The sequence below is a fragment of the Phalacrocorax carbo genome, chromosome 15, assembly GCF_963921805.1.
Source record: "Phalacrocorax carbo chromosome 15, bPhaCar2.1, whole genome shotgun sequence".
NCBI lineage: Eukaryota > Metazoa > Chordata > Aves > Suliformes > Phalacrocoracidae > Phalacrocorax > Phalacrocorax carbo.
The window spans coordinates 16499348-16518207 of record NC_087527.1 but is presented as its reverse complement, the minus strand read 5'-3'; the positions used below and the strand labels follow the sequence as shown (position 1 = coordinate 16518207).

The 18860-nt window shown below is 39.2% G+C and overlaps 1 protein-coding gene across 1 annotated transcript in view; it reads left to right on the top strand.

Annotated features, from left to right (window-relative positions):
* The window catches only part of MAPK1 (mitogen-activated protein kinase 1), a 38320-nt gene that overhangs the window by 1506 nt on the left and 17954 nt on the right, over positions 1–18860 (top strand). Inside the window, exons 2-3 of the mRNA XM_064466592.1 lie at positions 16090–16272; positions 17970–18159. Coding sequence (XP_064322662.1) covers positions 16090–16272; positions 17970–18159 — 373 coding nt within the window. The remainder of the gene's footprint in view (positions 1–16089; positions 16273–17969; positions 18160–18860) is intronic.

The window sequence follows — 18860 nt, the reverse complement described above, 5'->3', positions numbered from 1 at the left end:
GCTATGACTTCACAAAAGCTTTGTCAGCATTCATTTCTCGCTCTGATGCTTGATGTTTTGTAAACTAGTGCATTTCTCAGTAAAGGCTCTTCACAGCCTTCAGCTGTATGTTACAGATTTTTGTAGCTATAGGTTTTTGCATATAGTCATTGAACTGTGCTGGCCTGTTAACGATGAAGTCATCCTGTGTTCCAGGGTGGAAGCTTTCATCTAGGCCTCAGCTTAGCTGGGAGATGAGCCTCTCTCATAAAGTTTTGAGTTACAGTTTTTTTGCTGTGGGAAATCAGAAATCCCATCTACGGTGTAAAAATATCCTTGTTATTGTTTTAGTGTGAGAAATCACAGCAACATATCCAGTCCAAAACTTGTTAATGTAGCTTGTGGTACAAGCTGTGTTTTATTATGGTGTACTTTATCATCTGAGCTAGGGCAAGTAAACTGGTGCAGATAATCTCAGTACTAACTGCACTGGTTTACACTTGCAGTCTGATTTAGGAAGGTACTTGGGAATAGTACTTCCAAGACGTATGCTGTGGATAGTCCGGTTCCTATCAACAGGGCGTTAAAAGTGTGTTTAACAGGCAGCACGCTAAAGCTAGACTATTTCACCACAGATCAGAGATTACAAGAAGCAGTAGGATGGCAGTTGATGCCCTTTTTTGGCATCACTCTGCTAGTGAGCCGATACAGGGGAAACAGGGCCACTTCATGCCCCTCCAAATGGTATGGTATTAAGGTCTATACTGAAACTGTTTCCCCTCCAAAACTATATAAGGTTATCCTTTATTGAAAAACTCATTCTAATACAGTATGTCTGCTATGAATGCAGTACAGAATTACTATCCAAATCTTCAGTTCAGTTGAAATACACACTTGGCTCCTGTGCTTTCTACTCTAAAATTATAAATGTGAAATACTGAATTCGGTATGTTGTGCTCTTCATTACTGCTCTTCTGCCTCGGGTGTGAAATGACAGGGAGCAAAGTCTGAGTTTATATTGTATACTTGATAAGGAAAGTGTTGGACGCGCTTCTTGCAGTTAAATGCCATAGCAACTGTAACGTTTCGTAGTGCCTAACATACAAGCTCTTATGGTGAAATAGGATTACTTATCAATCAACAGAGGCATAGGTTATGCAGTTCAATACTACATGCTTATCTTGATTTGATTGCTAATGCAGTGAGGATCTGCAGAAGGTTCTCCCTTGGGGGTGGGGTAGAGGGCGAGCTATGATTGTGCAGATGGAGATGTTTCCCGCAACTGCAAAATCCATTTAAATTTGTGCACTTTAATGAAGGGAAGCAGAGTAGGCTGTGATGGTTTTGTTGTAGACCTGCAGCTAATGTGTACAGCTTGGAAGATGCTAGTTATTAACAAATGCATTGTACCATAAGGCTTGTTATACGGAAAACAGTGGCTTAACTCTTCAAATCCTTCACTCTCTTCCCTTGTTTTTCCTCATCCTTATATATCTGGATGAGGGAGCTGAAAACAATAACATTCTTTTAATTATTTTGCTGAATAGAAGGGCAAATGAAGTATTCTTAGGATAGTGCTGTTACGGTCAGTCTTCCATTTTGGTTTTGCAGCAGAGAGAATAATGTTTGAGCAATATTGATCACAACATAAAATAACAGCACAGGAAATAGAGGAAGATGTTGAGTGAATGGACTGTACACGAATGTTCTCTCATCTGGATTTGAAAACCCTTAAAGGCATTTAACTATTTTCCGTAGTGTAGTCATTTTTAACGTAATCAGGTTTTGAGTAAAAATAAACTTACCAGAGCAGATTATTTGCTGCTGTGTTGTGGTTGCACTTTCTCAGCTTTGTAAGCAGAAACAGCATGTTATCAGCCGAACTCCCATCTCAGTGTCCTCCGTTTAAACTTGGCTGAAAATGTTCGTCCTTTGATACAGCCTTGCATCTTGCTCGGAAATTTTGTTGCTGGGGGTGAAGTGGTCAGTAAGTGAATATCTACGCCAGTGTCCCTTTCTAACCTATTTTTTGTTTTCAGTATTTCTGCATGTAAAACTAGGGATGACCACAGTGCAAAACAAGTTTTGGCCAAAATCCTCAGCACTTCCTAGGACTGCAGGACACTCTTTGAGCAATTTAGTCATACAGTCATGTTTGTTACTCTGAATTAGTTTATCCAAATACATGCAAATGTTGTGTTTATTTTCTTTTTCCTTCCCCTTCTCTTTGGCTTAAGAGTTGGGGTTTTGGTGTCAAGTTCTTTATGTGACTTTCCCTTTATTGTAGTGATAAGGGATTATCAACCTCAGAGTCAGCTGGGGCCAAATTTCAGACCAAGTTTGAAGTTTCAGAACTACCTTTCAGACACAAAAAAGTGTGAAAGGTTTTTGAGATTGTCTCCTCCTTCCCAAATGTGCGTGGGGTTTTTTTTTCTTCTTTCTGCAAAAAGCCCAAAATCAATCTGTTAACAGGCCGTACTTCAAACACAGAGAAACAGTGATAAAAATATGATTGTGTTGAGCTTTAAATTTCCAGTGTGAATTATTCTTCATACAGTTGGTCCATGATAATTTGGCAAAGATGATCATTTGACGGTTCAAAACAAGTAATCTTTTTTAGGAAGAAGTGGTGAATGGGAATGTGATAGGGATATTCTGTTTTGTGGAAGTCCTTTTTGTCATCAGGCTTATGTGAATGTGAAGTATTGGCAGTGCTGCAAATAACTGCATATAAATAATAAACATGAACAGAGTCAGAAGAAAACAGTCTTGAAGCTCAAATCTTGCATTTCTTGCCCTGAATTTGACTGGGTTGGTACAAAGACACCTTTGTGTTACGATGTGCTATAGAATAATGATACTAGAAGTCAAGGTAGTCAATAGAGGAATGTTAGAGTAATACTGAAAAGAATACTTAAAACGTTTGGAAATGTTTTCAAAGTTCTGCTCCTTTCTACTGTCTCAGAAAGAGCTCTACTTTTAGAGGATAGATTATTTAAATTGAAAATCTGAGAAGTATATGCATGAAGAGGCTTGAAACAGGAAAAAAAAAAAAAGGAATAGAATGATCTGCAAGGTGCAGATATTTATATTAAAACATGAAAATACAAAACTTGGTGGGATTAATGGTCACATAATATTTTCTTTTGAGGCAATCTGACCTTACACAAAAGGGCAGTGTTTGATCCCTCTGCGAGGGTTGGGTTGGTGATCTGGGGCAGACTGCATAGTGGCAAGGATCAGAAGCAACCTGTAATTTTTTTTTCTGTTAACTATTGCAGTGATCTGGAGAGAGTACCCTTTAATGACAGAGCAAGTATAGAGATTCATGTCCCTGTTTGATGTGCTTCTAGGGAGCACAGCTTGGGTATGGGTGTTGATACCGGGTAATTAACTCATTGGGGTCTGTGTGGTAAGGGGAAGAGGGAGCTGATAGAAGTTAGGCAACCCTAATAGGTCCTCCTTAGTGCAAGGATCGGAGCAGAGAGTTAGGGAATGTAATTGGTGGCTAGTTATCAGCTTCTTCCCTCCAGGGAGGAGGCCGAGGTAACTATTTCCTTTCAGTCACTCAAACTTATGGCGCTTGCTTAACCTGACGTGGAAACCCGAAAGGAGATTAGAGCTGCTTTTCCTGCTCTCCCCTGTGATGCGGCCGGTGGTCGGCAGGCTGTGTGGGCGTCAGGGACAGGACAGCACCTACTCGCTCCCTGTTTGTATCGGAGCTGTCTTTTAAGATTTATAGAAGATGAGAGATAACAATTTTTCCCGTCTGCCTGAAGGAATGGGATACTGGCTTAACAGTTGAACAGTTGCAGCTCAGGGACACTTGCATTTTATAAACAAATACACATTTTCTTAACATAGTGTGGGCCAGCCCACAGAAACAGATAGAGATAACTTGTGTGATTTTTTTTTTTTAAAGCATGATTTATTGAGGAAATAAGGCTTACATGTTCACAGTATCTGCATGTAGTTGCATCAGTCTGTCTCCTGTACCCCTATGTATGATTCATGAACCTGTTGCCTGCCTTCCATCAAACCAGACAGATTGTAGAAGTCCTAAAGATGGACAGTTTCTGCAAGTTTCTTAAAAATAGGTATTTTGCTAGAGTGAAGAGATCCTATATGCTGCTCCACTGAGGAAGAGACTGAATCAGGAGGTCATGTATGAGAAGTCAGACTCCCCCAAAGAGACATGACAGATGCCCCAGTTTCACAGATGGATTTATTGGCACTCTCAAGACCAGGAATATGTATTTGTAGGACACCAGGCTTTGGTAGTTCAGTGAGCTCCTTGTTTAGGAGTGGGGATTGACAGCCCACAGAAGAGTTAATACTTACCAACTGAGTAGGTGTACAGCTTAGCTTAGGTTGAAAACTAATACTTCGCCAACATAGTAATTTTTTTAATGCTTTTTATGTTGATGGTTTGTCATAGCTTTCAGCTGCGATCTAGGAATGAAATTAACGGATCAATTTGATATGTAATAAAAACATTTTATGACATCTGTGCTTGACATCACAGAATAATGTAGGTTGAAAGAGACTTCCTGAGGTCACATAGTCCAACCTCCTACTCAAAGTGGGGCTGATGTCAAAATTAGATCAAGTTGCTCAATTTGTCCACTCAATATTTCCAAAATCTCCAGGGATGGAGATTCCACAGCATATCTGGGCAGCTTCTGGTTCCAGCATTTAACCGACTGCCCAGTGGAACTTTTGCCCTTAAAAACACGAGTTTCCCTTGCTGCAGCTTGCAACCATTGTCTCTTGTCCTTTGTAATTCTTACCTCTGAGAAGAGTCTGGATCAGTTTTCTCTGTTATCCCTCTTTATGGAGCTTAAACCAGCAATTAGGTGCTTTTCACCACCCCCTGCCTTTCCCCCCCGCCCCAGCCTATATAAACCCAGTTTCCTCAATTTTTTTCTTGTATGTTGTGTCCTTCAGCCCCCTGTGCGTCCTAATGGTTTTCTGCTGGCCTTGCTCCAGTACTGGGAGAGAGAAAAACTGGATGCAGTATTTCAGATGTGGCCTCGCAACAGTAATTACTTTCCTTGACCTGCTGGCTATGCACTTAATGCAGCCCAGTCCATGGTTAGCCTTTGTCGCTGTGAGCAAGCGCTGCTAATGGATGCAGTTGGATGTTGTTCTGGTAATCTAGAAAATACTTTTTACTTGCACTTAAAGTGAGTGATTTTAGGAATTTTTCAAATAATGTCTGAAAAAACACTGCAAATCCCATGACATTTTATTAAGTTATTTCAATTGTATTTGATTTTGATTTCCAAATTGCTCAAATGCAGTGCAGGGAGCTATAAACATATTTTAGAATAAAACTTTTCTTTTACGGTGTTGCAAATTAATAGTACATGTGAAATGCAGCAAAGGGTGGCTTGTTTCAGGTGATTTATCTCTGTCAGACCTAGATTCTATTAATTGTTAGGTAAATTATTAGAGCGAGCTGTTTGCTTGTGAATGAATCGCCTTTTCAGCAGGGGGCTTATTTTCCTTTGCTTTATTACAACTTCTGGGCATATAAAGAAGCGCTTTTTTTTGCAGTATGTTAAAAGCCAGATATGCATTACTTCATTATCAGCCTTGACCAGGCAGGTTAGTAAGCTCCAAGTAGTAATAGGCGCCATTAATTCAGATGGGGATATTTGATGAGATACCGGTAGATCTGTTGGCAAGACGAGGTCTCTCGCACTCCGTCAGCACGCGGCAGGTCGGTTTCTGTTTCAGAGAGCATTCCTGCCTCCACCCCTTTCCGCTGGGTCTCTGGCGGCTGGGCGAGAGCTCAGCAGGGGCGGCCTCGCGTCCCCTGCAGAAGGGGCTGCGCCCCGGCTGCCGCCCGGGCAGGCTCCTGGTGCCCCGGCCGCGCGGGCTGGCCGAGGCGGCTGTGTGCCTTCCCAGGCCTGGCTGCCTTTCACTGGAGGATGAAATACCGATCTCTCTGTGTGTATGCATGGCCTGTAGAAAGGCTTTACTGGAAATGTTGTTCTGTTAGGTTTGGGCAGACTCTTGCATGACAGTCCGGTGTTCAGCAGGGTTGTACACACATTCATGCAATTTATCATGTTTAGCAGTACCTAAAATCACAACAGCCTAAGTTCTGTTAAGGGAAAATCTCTTCTCTTGGAAGAAGTTCTCTTGTATTTTAAGAGAATTTTCATAAAATACTGAAATCCTCTCTGGTGATTAGAATGCAAATGAGAGTTTTTGTTACATCATAGAAAGTAATTCGTCTGCGTTGTGGGTATGTTTTAAGTACCAGCAACTTGCAATTAGGCTTACAGTTTATAACATGCAATTACTTCATTTTGCAGTTTTCCTTAAAATTAGCAGCTGTCACTGCAGTACCTTACTACTTCCTTGTTTGGAGGGAAGGCGGTTTGCTCCACCAAATATTGCTGATGCGTCCCGAGTAAAAGCTGGTCATTTGAGCACCGCAAATCAATACTCCCCAGAATGCTTCAGTCCAGAATTTGCCCAATTTTACTGGGATTCGGGTGGTGCAAAGTACTCCAAGTGACATGCAGGCTGACTTTTATATTGGATTTTTGAGTGTTTCATAATTGTGAAATGTCTTCCTTTTAGTTACAGTAGCCAGCATATCTTAATGCTGATACCCTGTGTGAACAAAACACAAACCTGTTAATATATATGGGGCTAGGGTTTACTAATGGCATGTCTTTTTAAAAAGATGGAAAAAACTTGCAAAAAATGCCTTGTAAGCTGATACTGAAGGGAAATAACTTCTGATAGTGGTGAGATACACACTTGGTGCTAGTGGTTTGAGTTTGTTGTTTTGTTTTGCAAGTGGAATACTAACCATGGCAGCATGGACAGTAGCAAAGAGCTTGCTTTCTCTAGTGCTTTGTGATAGTTTTTGTTTTGCACTGTTTCTGCAGGATTAGGAAAACCTCTGCTTCTAAGCATGCATGAATAATTTTGTTCAGCGATTTATTTCTTTATTTTCTGTTGGAGTGAAATACTATGAACTATTTCTTCTGAAGATTTATATCGTGTGAAATCAACTAAATAAGCTAATTACTGAAAAATGTAGTAATTGTCTGGATCTTGTGTCTTTTCTGTCTTCTAAAGCTCATTTTAGGAGGAGTATTTGGAATACAAGTCAAATTAGAACCTTATTGGACAAAAGAGTAAACCATGTTGAGGGATTTGTTAATCTCGTTACCACTCAGCTTTCTGGTAGTGCTGTCCCTTCTCTCTAGGAAAGGGGAAGTATTTGCTACATACATTCATAGTGCCTGCTTTGCTGCTAGGGTGGTGGCGGCAGCGGTTTTCCAGGCTCTGGAGTAGCATTGGTTATTGTTACTGACCTGCCATCGCTGCCTTGGTGGCTTTTTTTGTTGCCTCTTGAGAAGCCATAAGCAGGGGAGGAGGAAGTCAGCACTTTATCGGCTCATGTGTGGAGGTTTAGCTTTCATGACAGTCGGGCCTAGACACTTAAGCTGTGGTTTCCATGACTGACTTGTGCTGATCTCAGGCTGTGCTGCTTCTAAAGGGGCAGCCTTTCCTCCTGTGCTTCAGGTCGTGTCACTCCTTCCTCCACTCTTGTGCTGGTGCTTACACAGCTGTAGTTTGCTGTGTTGGAAAACTGATTTAGCTGAAAAGTTGCTTCATAAAAAATAAAATAAAATTTAAAGGTGGTAAATTGATGTGACTGACGCAAACCCTGTGAGTGCCAGTGCTGACACAGGAAGAGAATAGAAGTAGGCAGGTGAAGAATTCTTTACTGCTCCTGTTCGTAAACTGCTTTGACTTGGAGCTGCTTAGTTCTCTGAACTGTCACAAAGAAAGCCACCGCTCCAACCAAAAAAAGTGAGAAAGGGGTAGGGTTGTCAGGCATAAAAAGGAGAGTGAACCACAAGCACTCCTTTTAATTCACTGAGCCCTTAGGTTGTCTCAGATGTTGTCAAGCTCTTACAATTTTACTATGAAATGGATTCCCACAGGAATTGTCTTTAAGTTTATATAGAGTGAAGAAAGATAGTGATATTTAATATCATTGTATCTTACCAAAAGCAGTGGCAGCTCTTGGAATGAGGGGTTTATTTTGCAGACAGCCAAAGGGCCTTTAAACATAACAGTGAAGTTTGCCTAAATGTTAAATTTGGCATAGATGCTGTTAAGGAAGTGCTGGCAGCAGAGAGCCTGTAAACCTCTAAAATGGGGAGGATAAGTGGGAAGGCAAGGAGTAGGCAAGAGTTGTCTATTTTCTGAAGACCAGCTTGAACTAAAGTGGCATAAAGTTGAGTCGGCATATATGATGATTTGAAGTCACAGTGCTTCACAGCTAAAGGTATAGGAAGAAAAATACGTATTAGAAGAGATTGAAAGAAGTGATCGGGTTTTTTTTTCAAATGGCTTAGATTGATCAAAACGCCATGAAGTTAAATGGCATCTTTAGCCGAACAATGGAGAACCTTGGGTGAAATACCTAGTATTTTTCTAATACTAATGTTAAGGTGTAGTTCTAGAATTGCTGCTCATCATAGTTCTGTTTAGTAGATACTAACAAAACACAAATTATCTGGTCCGCCACACCCGGGATTATGAATTGACTGAGCTGGCGAAAGTAATTTATTTAATAGACTCCATTTTGCACGACTAGCTGTTTGTTTTCAAAATACTAGGAGTGATCTAAGGAATTAAATGATGATGTCATTATTATGTGCATAGTAAATAGTTTAAAAATGTAATGCTTTGGAAGGTTCCATCAGATTTTACTCTTCACATTCTGAAAAATAAAATTGTGCCTTTGTAACCTATTAGAATTATTTGAGCAAATGTATGAAAACAAATCTCCTATAGGAGGTTGCAAAAGTGCCTTAAGTATTTGTGGTGTGACGGGCAATAACCTGTAATAGATCAGAAACTGCCAAAGAGTAAAATCACTTATGAGTAATTATTTACTGTTGTCATGGGAGGAGGGAGTTGGCACAATTGTGCCAGAAACCTTTAATATTAGGTTTGATTTTGAATGTTATGGGAAAGATGACTGAAAAAGTAGGTGGCAAAGGTGAAGGTGATGCAGTTACATTTTGACCCAGTAAGCTTCAGAGATTAACTAAAAGCATGATAGAGCAGTGTGCAGTGATTACTTGGGCATCTTGCTATGGGCTGATGATAAGATAAAGGAGGCTGACTTAGAAGTTACATTTTGGCTCCCCCCCTTGTTGGAAAAGAAGAAAAAAAATCAACTTTATAAGAAATACTGATGAAAATAGTTTGTCTAGGTATCTTCTATAATAAAAACCAAACAAAACCATAGCAGTGATCATTTGGAGATGAGCAACAGGCAAAAAGGGATTAGGAATATGGATAAACTCATGAGGAGTTTGTAAAGTATGATGGTTGCTTTGCAGTGGAGTTGTGATAAAAGGCTTAGCAACAGGGATTCATATTTTCTTAGCCTGAAAGCAATGATCTATCCACTGACATTAGGATCCTGACAAATTAAAAACCGCTTGAAAAAACCCCAACAGACACCAAAACAAACCCAAGATTTTCAAATAGCATGCAATTGGGAATTTTCAGGTAGGGCCAGGTTAATACTACTGCAAATTGGATCACATCTACTGTATAGTTATTTTAGTGTTCTTTTGTTGCTCAGTCTTCCTCTGCTGCCTTTTTTTGTAGCGTGAGATGCAAGAAAACAGGGAGAAATTGTCAGTGAGTCGCAGTGTCTGCAGGCAGCTGTGTGTCACAGAAGTGCATGTGCTTTTTTTTCTTTCCTTGACAAAAACAAGACTTAAGATAAATCTGAGGTCATCCTGTAATTTATAAATTGAGGTAGTTCCCACACACACATGACAAACAGTGGAGAATTCAGCAATCAGATAATGATGAGAAGAGGTCCATTTCTTAAACACTCAAACTTCTGGCGTTTCAGTACATAATTCTTGTATCTAAGCTTACTCTGAAGTATCTGAGTTTTGAATTCAAGTGTTTTGGCCTCTTCTTTCATTATAAGCTATTAGTGCTTATGCATGCTTCCCAAAGACTGAGAAGATAGTACGTACAGTTGTCTTTTAATCATCAATGGGGAATGTCTGTAGCATAACAGTAGATAATTCAAGAGGGCTGAATTACAACTTGACTTTTTTCCCCTCAGAGTAGGATGAAAAAGTACATGGTGCTTGTGTCCTTAAAGTTACTATAATCTTTTCGTAGTTTGAAAATGAACTAGAGCCTTAAGGCTGAGTTGTCCTTGTTTTGTTTTATTAAGAATCTCATACTTATGTAGCTCTCCATTTTCATGGATCTACTAGTTTCCCTACATTGTAGGAATTGTTCTGTAAAACTAAATCTTTAATGGAGAGAAGAGTATTCAGATGCACTTGTTTCTATAGTTGATTCCCTGAATTCACAGCTGAGAAGCCTGGGAGATATTCTGTTACTGAGAACCTCTTCTAGAGATAAAACAAAAACTGAGACATGGGTTGCCTTTTCATGGAGTGAGGTCTGTTACAGCAAGGAAAATATATTTTAATATGACGAGGCACATATTCCTTTTAAAATCAGGTGCTGATTCCATAAGTTAGTGCTAATAAAAAAGGTCTAATGAATAATATACTTATTTATCTTTAAAAAGGTTATGAATAAATGGAATAAAGTAACAAATATTTCTAGTAACCGTAGGTGTTTATGGTTGAGGACAAAAAGTATATTCAGCAGTATAAAAATACACATTACTGGATGTCCTCAAATCTGACACTGTCTTTGACTACTTTTATCCTTTTTCCAGTCCTTTCTCTTTGGTAAAAGAGTAAAACACGGTAGCTGCTCCCTGTACTTTAATCATATAGAACCAAAACCTAATTATTCTGAAGAATCTGAAAGGTTTAATATCTGCTAATAAAAAAAAAAGCTAACAAACAAACCCAAGCAAACAAAAAATCAGTCCCCTCCACAAATCTGCACTCATAGCACCACCTTCCCCCACCCCCAGAAATTGTAGCAAATGGTCTGTTATGACGCTGCTGGTTATTACTATATCATAATACTGCATTATTTTACAGCAGTCTTAAAAATAAGTTTAAGCTATTTGCATTGGAACATGATAAATGCCAATGTTATATATAAATGTTATAGAAAAAAAAAAATAAAAATATGTTATAGAAATGTCCACAACTGAGCTAAATGCAGGCTGAATGAGAAGATGAAAGATCTTCATAGATCAGCTTGTTTGCTGGGAAGTATTTTTGCCTTTCCTCTCCTGGTTGCAAGCAGAATTCTTCAATATTTCGGAAGGATTCTTATCCCTGGATATGCCCTTGGAATCTTGTTTCCACAGCAACGCAAAGCTACCGATAAAACATCCCTTTTAAACTTCAAATCAGTCTTTTATTTAGAGCTGTAATTAGGATGTTGTCAGTAGCATTGTGTATTTTCATGTGTATGTACAGATATGCTGAGAGCAGCCCGTAAAACAGCCGTAAGGTGAATAATCCTAGAAGTGTTGAGAGACTATCCCATGATGGGGTATGCCTTAAGGCAGCGTGGCAGAGGAGCGTACTGAGGATGGGGGTGCCGACAGAGTAGGCAGTTGTTTTTCAATGGTTGTATGAAGAAACAGCCCTCTGTGGGATGTAACCATTGCCAGGAGCTGGCTCCTTTCCTCCCGGCAGCTGCAGCATGCTCTCACTTGTTCCAGTTCTGCTCCAAAATGAAACATGTGAAGAATAGAAATGGATAGAAGAACATGCAGCAGCCATTGTGGGTAGAAGGAGCTAAGCTTTGGCACTTGGCCCGATCTGTCTGGTGAAAAGCTTTCCTTCCTCAAGAAGGAATTAATGGGAGAAGGGCTACATGTCAGAGGTTCATCTGAGCAATTAGTGTGCTGTTTTCTGTAGGCTGCTCAGGTCCTGCGCTGTGCTTTCTGGTCACTGTGTTTGGAAGCAGCCCCACCCTGGACCTCTTTTTGAAAAGGATGTTGGTACCGGAGCAGTAGAAGGATAAAACACTGGCTTTTAAAGTTGTGTGGTGCAACTTTTTGGGTCATAAATGCTCATTTGCTTATTTTGTCCAGCTGTGCAAGATGTTTTACTTAGTCAAAGCTTCATTTTGTATTTAGAAGATACTTAACATGAGGAATGATAAACTCTACTGCTAGGGCTTGTATTGATTTTTCACGTGGTATCTTAAAAGTATCTAAATAATGGTGCCATTGCAGGTTGTCCCAGTGTAGTAACCACACCTTGAAACATGAATAATAATGTTGTATGTACTAGAGGTGGGCAGTTGCAAAATCTGTATTTAGATTTATCACATTACAGATAAATAGCACTCAGCTGAATGGCTGCATCAGCTTGTGAGGCTGCACGTCACTGGGGTGGAAATACATCCTCCCTCTGAATATGTAAAGTGTCATTAACTGGATTCATCATAATGTGAATAACGCACAGACTGTTAGAGGGAAAGTTCTATGTGCAGTGATAGGTATATGTGGTTAATGATTAGAAACTAGAAGCTATAAATCATCACTCTAAAAGTGACAAGTATGTGAACTGTTACTACCACTTTACAGATTTTTATCTCCTCTGGAAAAAAGTCTAGGTGATTGAAGGTTCTTGCCTTTAGGAGGAGTTCCATTTAACTGCTTCAGTGAAAATATAAACAGTTGTTGTGAGATTTAGTAGAAGCTGGAAGTCTAGACAGCTAGGTTAGGCTGTGCACACTGGGGCAGCACTTCCAGAATGCAAATAATCTAAATTTAGGGTGCGCTGGGTGGTGGATGGGATGTATACGTGGAGCATTCCTTTTTGGACTGTAGGGGGAGCACAGGTGACTATTAGTCATAAAATTAGATCTCTAATTCTAGCTAAGGTTAAGCAAGATGAATCCTGTGTTAAGTGATAAGTAAGCTGTTATATTAATGGCAGCGAGTTAATGCATCGTGGGTTTGGATTTGCACTTTTTATAGTAGTTTCGTCTGCGATCACTACAAATGGACACTGTGAGCAGCATATGTCATCAGCAGAGCTCTGGAGGGTAGTTCCTAAATCTGATGTGTTGATGGCAGGTAGTGGTTGGATGGAGATTGTGAGGAACAGGGAAGGCTTTGGGAAATGGTCCTTTACAGGTCAGACTGAACCCAAATTTTGTTAGTTTACAGTGTTTACTAGGTAGTGAAATAGATATTGCTATATGGTTTTGTAGGCCAAATAGGTGTCTGATTATAGCATGTGTGTGTGAGAAAACACGTGACTTCAGTTCTACTGAAGGTCAGTCTAATATGCAGCTTCTACGGTTTGCTGTAGCATGTGTCAAACTGAAAAACCACTGCTTTCTAAAGGGTCACAGAGTTTACTCAGAGCCATATTTGCTTGGAGGGCTGTGACTCTGAGACTGTGAAATGGTATTAATTTTATAATACAGATTCTCCGTGTACCTGTACTATGCATAAACAAGTGTATCTAACCACTTGTATGATTAGCTTCTTGTGCATAGGAATTGAGATAATCTTTCATACGTTTAATCAAGTTACAGAAGAGCTCATATTTCAGGAAGTGTGACAAAATCCAGTGTTCCTTTTAATGTTTCAAGTAGTATTTTGGTTTTGCTCTCCTTAGCTGAGGCTTTGCAGCGGTAACAGCAATGCATGCTTAGCTACATGCGTGTGGCGAGATCTTCTGATACAAACAGAACAATGACTGGATGCAGCATGTACGCTGGAAAGGAAATTGATTGCATCTTTACTGCAAATAGTCAGCTTTTTTTCCACACTGAATCATCTGTTTTATAGTTGAACCATCTGAAAGTAAAATTACCCATCCTTTTTTAAATAACAGCATAAACCTTTTGCTGAGAAAATGCTTCAAAAACTAAGTGAAACAGCCGCAAGAGAGGAAATCTTGGTGTGTTTAATTAATGGATTCAAGTTCACTGAATCTGTATGCAGAAAGATGCATATTTTTCATCAATAACCAACCTTTGCTTGAGAAACAATAACTTCAAGATTTATCAAATATTGTAAGAGATTAGGAGCTTTTATTTAAGCAGCATGTATTGGTAAATATTGGCATTTTGCCTTTTTCTGCTCTGCATGGCTGCTGCTGTCCTCTGCTTTGAAAGGAAGTAAGATTCTTCACTGTGGGAGAAAAAAATATGCTTCAGTCAATATAGAGAAGGAGGTAGGACATTTGTTTATAATGATAAAATGGTCTATAGGACTCTTTTTCCAAGGACAGGTTCATGCTTCAGAATTATTTCTGGTTTTGTCTTCTGCTTGTGACTTACCTTACTGGTATATTGTAAACACCACAGGTGATTAACTAAGAAAATTACCTTAGACCAAGTGCTCTTGAAGGCTATGCCAAGTTCCACTTATGGCTCCTTGTTATTATCTATTTTGGGACTTAGGAACTGCTAATGTGTTATCTATACATATGTAATAGCAACAGTTGTAATGAATACTTGCTTAGTATGTGGAATTTCAAAGCACCCTGCGGAGCGCTGGAGTTCAGTGTTTCTGGAGGCAAATGAATTGTGCAGTCTGCCTGTGGTTATAGACTGGAGTTATGGATGCAGACAGGTCAAAGTGATTCTGCAGAAAAACCATGCGGAAAGGATGTCGCTGCATATGCATGAGCTGTACGAAGATCTTACTGGTGGTACAAATTCAATGTCGTTTTCAATAACGAAAGTAAGAAATGTTAAACACTCTTGCATACCGTGGTAACAGTACTGTCTCAAACACCTCGTTGCACCATAAATCTGCTTAGTGGTAGAAGAACCTTGACGTGTCCAGGCATCTGAATTATTTTTAGGTCTCCTTTTCTAACTGGATTTTCATATTTCATTCTCCTTTACCTGGTTGCCAGATACCTGGGCATCTCAGCAGAGTAAGACCAATTAAAGGAGTTTCAAAGAATGTTCTGCCACTCGATTATAAAAAATTGGTGGAATGTAAAGCCTGTTTGGCTAGTGTGTTTATATTTTTATATTAAATAGTTGCAGCTAACAGAAATGTTTAAATGTAGGCTTGATTATTTCTTAATTTCCAAACAGTGCAGTAGTAAGCAAAAAGAAATTTGAAGGGAAGAAGGACCATACACACATTTAAGTTCTAACTTATTAAATTACCATATACTTATAACACAAAGAGCAATTATCATGCGATGCATTGTCATTCATATAAGCAAGACCATAGAAAACATCCTAAAATTTGTAAGTATTCATAATATTTTTACATGACATTTGATCATGAGTCCAAACTTTAGAAAATGATGTATGTGTTACTAAGCCTTTTTACTAGGCTCAGGCTGTGATACTTTTCTTAAATGTGTGGGCATTTTGAACAGAAATACTGAGGCTGCTTTATCGGTGTAGTAGGAATGCTGTTCTGAACTTCTGAAATCGCAGTGCTGCAAAGGTAGCAGCCAGTGTGTGTGTTGAGGGGTCGCAGTCACTGTGTTACCTCCCACCGCCGCTTGCTTTTGCTTCGTGTGTGGTCTGATACGCTCTTTCTTTTCTCAAACTCTGTTACCTTTGGAATTGAACTTGGAAAGGTGTTTTCACAAATTCTCCGTCCCTTTTGTTCTCCCACGTCTGTTCTTCACGGAGGTGCCGACAGTGTAGCTTGATGGAGGCATGAGACGTTGAGGCTGTCAGAATTCTTGCAGGAGTTAGACGTAGGACTTGGAATTCTCCTGCTTGAAAGATGATTTCGGAAGGCTTTCCTGTGCCCCAAAGTGAATGGGTTAACTCAAGATGAACTTTTTATCTCAGACTACTTGTTGATTACAGCATATAGGAAAAGACTTAAACTTGTTTGTTCCACAGGCTGATAAATAAGATGAATGCTACTTCATTTGTTCAGGTACCTGAGAATCAGCAAACTCGTAAGTCAGTTGGGAAAGCTAATGACTTGTAGGTACCCAAATATGCTGGTGATGGTACAACAGTATTTTGTCTGTTCATCAAACTAAAAGATACGTGCCACTGTCGCCTCTCTTCATTTGATTAAAATAAATGTAAAACAAATGCCCCACCCCTGTGTTCAGCTGAATTCGCATTCTTGCTTTCTGAATTGAATGAATTTAATATTCCTTATAACTAATGTTATTGATTCTCTTCTAGTTCTGCCTATGATAACGTCAACAAAGTTCGAGTTGCTATAAAGAAAATCAGTCCTTTCGAGCATCAGACGTACTGCCAGAGAACTCTGAGAGAGATTAAGATCCTACTGCGCTTCAGGCATGAGAATATTATTGGAATAAATGATATTATCAGAGCTCCGACTATTGAACAAATGAAAGATGTGTATCCTTCAAAGTTTACTAAGTTACTCTGTGTAGTTAGCAGTGGTTGTCATCTCCTCTGTTTTTATTTCTTCCTATTCATCCTCTTCCTTACTAAATTTTAAAAAAAGTTGGCTTCTATTATTTTAAATTGAAAGGCAATTTCATACTGTTTGATAGGTTTATAAGTACATAGATTTGATATGTAGGTGAACACTAATTTTGTTTTTCCTTTTTCAGGAAAAGATAAAAAATATCTTAATGTCTGTCTTCCAAGGCAAAGAAGTCAACACTGCAGAGATGATTTAGTTTAGTCACTTAATCCTCAAATTATATTTGCTCTTAAAGAGCTGTTGTTAGAACAGATTGCTTTGAGGAGAAAATAAATTGGCCAGACTCTGCTGTAATTGTCTAAGATTTCTAGAGAATAGAATGGATACATGGGGGGGGGAATTAAAACACAACCCCCAGTTTTGCAATGCTTCCTGCCTATAGGAAGAGTCCGAAACTGCACACGGGCAGGTAGATGTGCTTGAGTAATATATGCAGATCTGGCCTTTTTGTTTTATTAATTGTTCTTCCATGGGAAACTTGGCTTTGTGTAGGTATGACTTCACGGGGATACCTAATGTATGAAATACTCTTAGCTGGGAGACTCTACCTGGAATACAAGGCCTAGTTTAGAGTCAACCAGCTTAATTTCCCCAAGTCCATGTGCTTGGTTCCTTTTGGTTTCGTGGGTCTTTGCAGATGTCCGCCCAATAAAAGGCGTAAATGCATGCATGCAGGAATTAATTGAATCTAGGCCAAATGTTTTCACTTCATAAATTACCAATATATTATTTGTGTTCTACTGGTCTTATGTAGGGTTCTGAGGTTGCATTTCTGTGGCTGTTTTCACTAATGTAAGCACATGCTGCCTGTAAAAAGATGTCCTAGTTGTGTGATCCAATCTCTATACCCAGAGGAGACGATGGGAACGCCCAGCTGGAATGGCAATAGTAGTGTGTTTCCATAAAATCCCGTTTCGGTGAAAAGTGATCATGGAACTACACCCCAAGGGTTTTACAGGCAAATTGAATTAAGGGGGAAGAAAATTTACTTAACTCATTCCTGCCAAAGCAGAAAAATCCTTTTTATGTTCATTCCAATCTTAGGGAAAAAAAAAAATCTGTCTGAAAATAATAGGTTTTAATTTTGGTAGGCAAAAAACTGTTGTGTTCAATGTAGCATAAAAAATACACAGTAAAGGAGAACAACAGCTGGATTTTTGAAGTGGAGAGGTGGCAGAGAAGAGTGATCAGAAATGATCAGATCTGCTTTCATGCTTTTATGCAACTGGAAGGAAGCAAGTATCTCAGAAGCTTCTTACTCATTAAACTAAAAACCAGTCTTTATTTCTTGGCAAGCAGGATAGAAACCTGATCATATTAAGATTCCAAAAAAAATCAAGCTTTAATATAAAAAAATAGAGGCTTATGATGATTGAGAGGACCACATGCTGATGATGCCTCTCAGTTCTGTAAAGGGCTGCATCATGTAACACGATTGATTTGATTCAAAACTTGTAAAGCAAGAAGCAACTACGTAGTTTCATAATTGTAATGAAACAGACAAATGTTACAGAAAAATGGTTACAGGCGTTTCATCCTGTACTGTGTGTTGATATCTAGCGTGACACCATGTTTGTTTTGCTGCCTTACATCTGATGCCTGACAGATACATTGTGCAAGATCTTATGGAGACGGATCTTTACAAGCTCTTAAAGACTCAACACCTCAGCAACGACCACATTTGTTATTTCCTTTACCAGATTCTGAGAGGGTTAAAATATATCCATTCAGCCAATGTGCTTCATCGTGACCTCAAACCTTCGAATTTGCTGCTTAACACCACTTGTGATCTCAAGGTTAGTTGAAATTTCTTACAAATTTTGCTCCCATGGTCTTCATAAACTACCTGCTATGACCATGAATTTGGTTTTGTTACTGGGGGTTGATGTGGGTTTTATCCTGGAAAGACTGCTAAAGCATTACTGGTTTTGATAAAATAATGATTAAGATCTGAGTGACTAAGAGCTCGCTGTTAGGCTACTTTGAGTGCATCACTGTTTCCATCTGGAGGCTGACTTTGAAACAGCCTCTTTGAAAGCTAGGTGAAAACACTTATTGAAGCAGAATTGTGTTTACCTAGAAAGTAAACTCAAACTGTGTATGTTTTGAGTCTTGGTTTCTCTGTGTTTATACTGTTAATTGTTCAGTGTTGGAAAAGGACTTCACATTAGTGGCTAACTAAAATGGCATGTGAAATTCCGTGCTGATTAAATGCACAGCAGTTACTTGGAGAGAAAATGTTCCTAGTTTACCTTTCCACTGACAGTCTCTGCACTAGTTAATACTACAGAAGGATGATCTCACAGCAGTTATGATTCTTGGTAAATGTCAGCTTAATACTTAGTGGCATTCAGTAAAACAAACCAAGTGTGAAGAATTAGACCAGAAATAGAGAACAAAACAGAAAACATGCCATTCTGTAACTTTCTGTTGTTTTTGAGTCTTCGGTTCTGTGTGATCATAGTAATCACACTTCTCCCTGTGATGTCCTTTTAAA